At 42.0% G+C, this 4602-nt stretch overlaps 1 protein-coding gene across 1 annotated transcript in view; it reads left to right on the plus strand.

The window, feature by feature from the left end:
* The window catches only part of nudt14 (nudix (nucleoside diphosphate linked moiety X)-type motif 14), a 14927-nt gene that overhangs the window by 2639 nt on the left and 7686 nt on the right, over positions 1-4602 (plus strand). Inside the window, exons 2-3 of the mRNA XM_010772105.1 lie at positions 2821-2885; positions 3979-4282. Coding sequence (XP_010770407.1) covers positions 2821-2885; positions 3979-4282 — 369 coding nt within the window. The remainder of the gene's footprint in view (positions 1-2820; positions 2886-3978; positions 4283-4602) is intronic.

A 4602-nucleotide genomic window follows, 5' to 3' on the forward strand; every position in this document is an offset into this window, starting at 1 on the left:
CTATCTGAAGGTGGGGGTCTGTAAAGGGGGGGATGCGGGAGAGATTGGAGTCCCCGACAATAAGGGTCCTCTTCAGCAACTCCAACGACCATACCTGTAGTTTCTTAAAAGTTCCGGGATATGTGTACGGTTCCGGGCGTGTGGGGGAGCCAGGTGCCGCTGCAGAGACCCCTGTGGAATGGGAGGTGGTTAGGGTTAAACCTGACTGGTTTTCGGACCCCCCCAGACCCCCCCAATAAAGCAAAACTGCACGTTTCAGAGTGGCCTTTTATTGTGGCCAGCCTAAGGCACACCTGTGCAATAATCATGCTGTCTAATCAGCATCTTGATATGCCACACCTGTGAGGTGGGATGGATTATCTCGGCAAAGGAGAAGTGCTCACTATCACAGATTTTTTCAGATTTATGAACAATATTTGAGAGAAATGGTTATTTTGTGTATGTAGAAAATGTTTTAGATCTTTGAGTTCATCTCATGAAAAATGGGAGCAAAAGTGTTGCATTTATATTTTTGTTCAGTGTATTATATCTTGGAAGTTGAAATGTGAAGTTATTCTGCAAACATTCTCAAACTTTATCCTAGTTTACAAACTGTCTTCCAGACTTCCATTTTTCCGTGCAGTGAGGGATTATCTGTGTTTTACCTTCAAGTAAAGTGGTAGCTAATTTGCCTGTTTATGACCTCTATGCTCTGTGACCAGTTGTGTTTTCTCTGGCTCTATTACCGAAAGCATGTCCTACATGTTCAGACTGCAAGCAAAGGTGGCCCATGTGAGAATTTTTTCCCATTTGTAATTCAGAATACATCTCAATCCAGCAATAGGCTTTCAGTCTGAATGCAGCCGTATGGACTCATGGGCCTCTAGGCTTTAAACTGCTCAACGCCCAGGTCAGCTGACATTCTTACATACTGTATTGTTGATAATGGACTTTAAATATCTGTATTGCAAACGGATATTAAATCATATATCAGCCAAGGCACTGTAGCTAGAAACGAGTCGTAATAGCTACGTCCTGGTTCCCACTCACCCTGGGAAACACAGGGCAGGGCTTCCTGCGCCTCAGACACATCCGCTTTCCCAACACCGACCCCAGGCCTCAAGTCTCCACTGGCAGCCACAGTCCTGCTCACACACACTTACACACACACACTCACACACACTGCAGTGAACCCCTGTGTGTATACAATTCATTGGGTGCCAGTGGTGAAGCATATCACACTGACCTTCCTTCTTATTTTATCTCCACTTCCTGCTTGTTGAGTTGTTCGTTTAAATTTGGAATGGTGCTCTTAATTTAGAACAGTGTTTATTTATCAAAATGTTTTGATTATAGCTTCATTTTGGGAACTCCGTACACTTAGGCATTGACAGGTTTCAAATGTGTTTTTAAAGCGATTTTAACTGGCACATAATGCGTCACTTAAATAATAGTAACAAAAGCCGAAGAGCTTTAGTTTCAGGGCAACGGACATTGCGATATTTTCTTCCCTGCGATATGAAAAAATACAGGAATTGAAGAAAAGACAGGTTTTTTTGTCCGCAAACTATCCTTTCTTGAACTTTAATGCTATACATTTGGTATTTTTTTAACAATATTTAACCGGATGAAGGATTTTAGTCACGGACGTCTGGATCTTAAGTTATCAGAGCAACAAGCTGGGCTAGCTCGGTTATCCTGCTGTGATCTGATCAAGAATGGTTGTGATTGGTCCCTGACATGAGAGCCGCGCAAGTTTTCCTTTTGTAGCAAGCAGCAAAATAATTGTAACATGACGTGTTTGAGTTCATTTGTCTACTTAAAATCGCACGTCCTAAAAAAAAAAAAGACGTGCGATATATATCGTGCAGCCCTAATAGTGGTGTATTTTGATACTGGATGCAGATTTATAACAACAGACAGGCATGGGTGTTTTGACTTGTGTCACACACTGCTGTAGTGGTACAATAGTCATGCTTTTAATTAAGGTAGTTAACCTATATTTTAATCAGATTTGAAACCCAAATGATCTGGGTTGGACAGCCCACATTCAGCCCACAACCTGTGCCACTGAGGAAAGTGTGTGCACCAGACAACTTGTGAAAAGGGCTTTGTATGTAGACCAATGTTACATCATAACCTGGCGGGATATATTGTCCATTATAAAACGGACAAGTCAAATCAAGCAATCTGATTGGTTCTTAGCCGTGACATAATGAGCGTATACCACGGGTAGAATTGTAGTTAATTTTCACAACAAGTCAGTATCCCTCCGCGTCTGAGAAAAGCTACAACCGTTACGAAACTAACTAACTAACAAAGCTTAAGATGGAAACATGTGAGGGATAATGTGCAGGCCCGAACCACGCCCCTTAGCTGTGATATAATGACCATATACCACGGCCTGTCGTGAGCTATTGCTTAAATCGAAAAATAATAAAGGCAGTACATGCTAATCTGATTGGATGGGAGCTTTAATTTATATTTGAATTCCTTATAATGTTTGACTTAAAAGTGGCTTGCCTCTTTGTTTCCCAAGGGTGATTTGAATGTTTACCCGATTTTGTTTAAAAAAAATAAGATTCTGTTTCAGATCTATGATCCCACATTTCTGGATGTTCTCTGGACACTTTTTTTAACCCTGTAATCCATGTGAAACACTTCCTTCTTCTTTGATTACTTTTGGTTTTCGGATCGATCTACTGCTCTCCTGTAGCCAAGTTGTCCTATTTGTGGAGAAGATCACCCCACCAGTCATAAATCATGTATGCAAAAGGATTCAATATGAGAAAAACGTGTCGGCTTTTATCTCAAACTTGACCTATCTCTCTCTTCCTGCAGTGTATCAGTGCTGATCTTCAACACCAGCTCACACTGTTTTATCCTCGTCAAGCAGTTCCGTCCAGGTGAGACTTCCCCGAACACATTTTCCTCTTGTCAAACACATACAGTATATATTGTTGTACATCCTGTGGGCACTTTCACTAAAAAAGCAGTTCATTACAATCCCTGTTTATTCTACTGGAGCCCAGTAACAATGCAGACTCCGAAATAGACCACAAGAGGCCGTGTTACAAAGCAGCCTAACCTCCTTTGTTAGAAGTCGCCAGGGACTGCTCCACATAGCAGTGTGCTAAATACAAGGAAGTCTGGGCATTGATATTCTTTTTCCCTCTCCTCTCTCCTTTCTATTGGGGTAAAAAAAAAAAAGTCCTTTATCTGAAAGAAATCTGAGTTTGGCTACAACTTAAAATAACATTTGTTTCTTTAACAGTGAGTAAGGCTTGCTTAGCCAGTGTTTCCCATACATTGGTTTATTTGTGGCGGGCCACAATTAAATATCGTCCGCCACAAATGGATAGTGAGGTGGGCTGATGATTGGAAGGTTGCGAGTTCAAATCTTGGGGGGGGCGGCGGGGTGCGGTGCGGTGCCCCCAGTAATAGAATCAACTTCTGTGGGAAACACTGTTAGCTTATTGGTATCGGACAATACATGCTTAGTCTTCACTATAAAACTGATTTGATATCTGGATGATTATATCTGAATATTGTTTTACTTGAGCATTTATTTCCCTATTGATATTAAATGAAAGATTTGTACCTGTACAGGGAAGCTTTTAATGATTAGCATGCATTCGGTTTGGCTACAAATAACAGCTCTTACAACTATTTGTCAAATATTTTTCCATGTTATCAATTAATGATATTCTATGAAATGACCAACAGTTGAAAACCAAAAATATTTTAATCACAGCAATATCAAAGATCTGGCAAATCAATTTGTGTAGCTGGTAGTAATTCAATAACCGTAAAGTATCTGTATTGCCTAAAAATAGATAAAACTGATATATTCTCAATACTTAATTATTAGACAAAGAAGTTTACAACATTAAACAAAATGCCTGTGGAAAACTGAGGAAAGTGCACAAAAGAATGTACTCTTATTACAGTATAGGATAATCTCAGGAATAATAGCGTTTTCTGTCCTCCCCCCACTAGCTGTATTCATGTGTGAGTGGGAAAGGAACAAGACGCAGCCGCCTCAGTCTGCTGAAAAACCTGAAGAGGGCGCCTCCGAAGCCGCGGCCCCCGCAGCTGAACCTCAGGAGGGCCAGTCGGCGGCGGAGGGGGAGAGCTCCTCCTCCCCGTGGCCCCCGGCCGCAGCGGGGGTCACCTACGAGCTCTGCGCCGGCCTGGTGGACAAACCCAACCTTTCTCTGGAGGAGATCGCCCGGCAGGAGGTGCTGGAGGAGTGCGGCTACGATGTGCCTGTCGCTAAACTGAAGAGGATTACATCTTACAGGTTAGCTTTGAAATCGCTTCTGAAAACCCACCTCTTCTCCTTAGCGTGTTGACATCTTTTAGATTGTTGCTTTTACTGCTTTTAAATTGTCTATTGTTTTTACTTCTTCTTGTTTTATGGTGTGTGAGCTTTGCTGTGTGATTTTTTTGTTGACTCAACATTTGTGTGTACCCAATAGGCGCTTTCACACCAAGTACTTTTCCCAGGAATAGTTCCCGGAACTTAGTTCCCCGGAAATCTTTAGTTACGGAACCATCTAGTAGATCGCGTTCACACCGGAATAAGTCCCTGAGGGAGCCGCTGACGTCACTTCTTCTTCT

This window comes from Notothenia coriiceps, unplaced genomic scaffold, assembly GCF_000735185.1.
Source record: "Notothenia coriiceps isolate Sejong01 unplaced genomic scaffold, NC01 NC01_scaffold00010967, whole genome shotgun sequence".
In the NCBI taxonomy this organism is placed as follows: domain Eukaryota; kingdom Metazoa; phylum Chordata; class Actinopteri; order Perciformes; family Nototheniidae; genus Notothenia; species Notothenia coriiceps.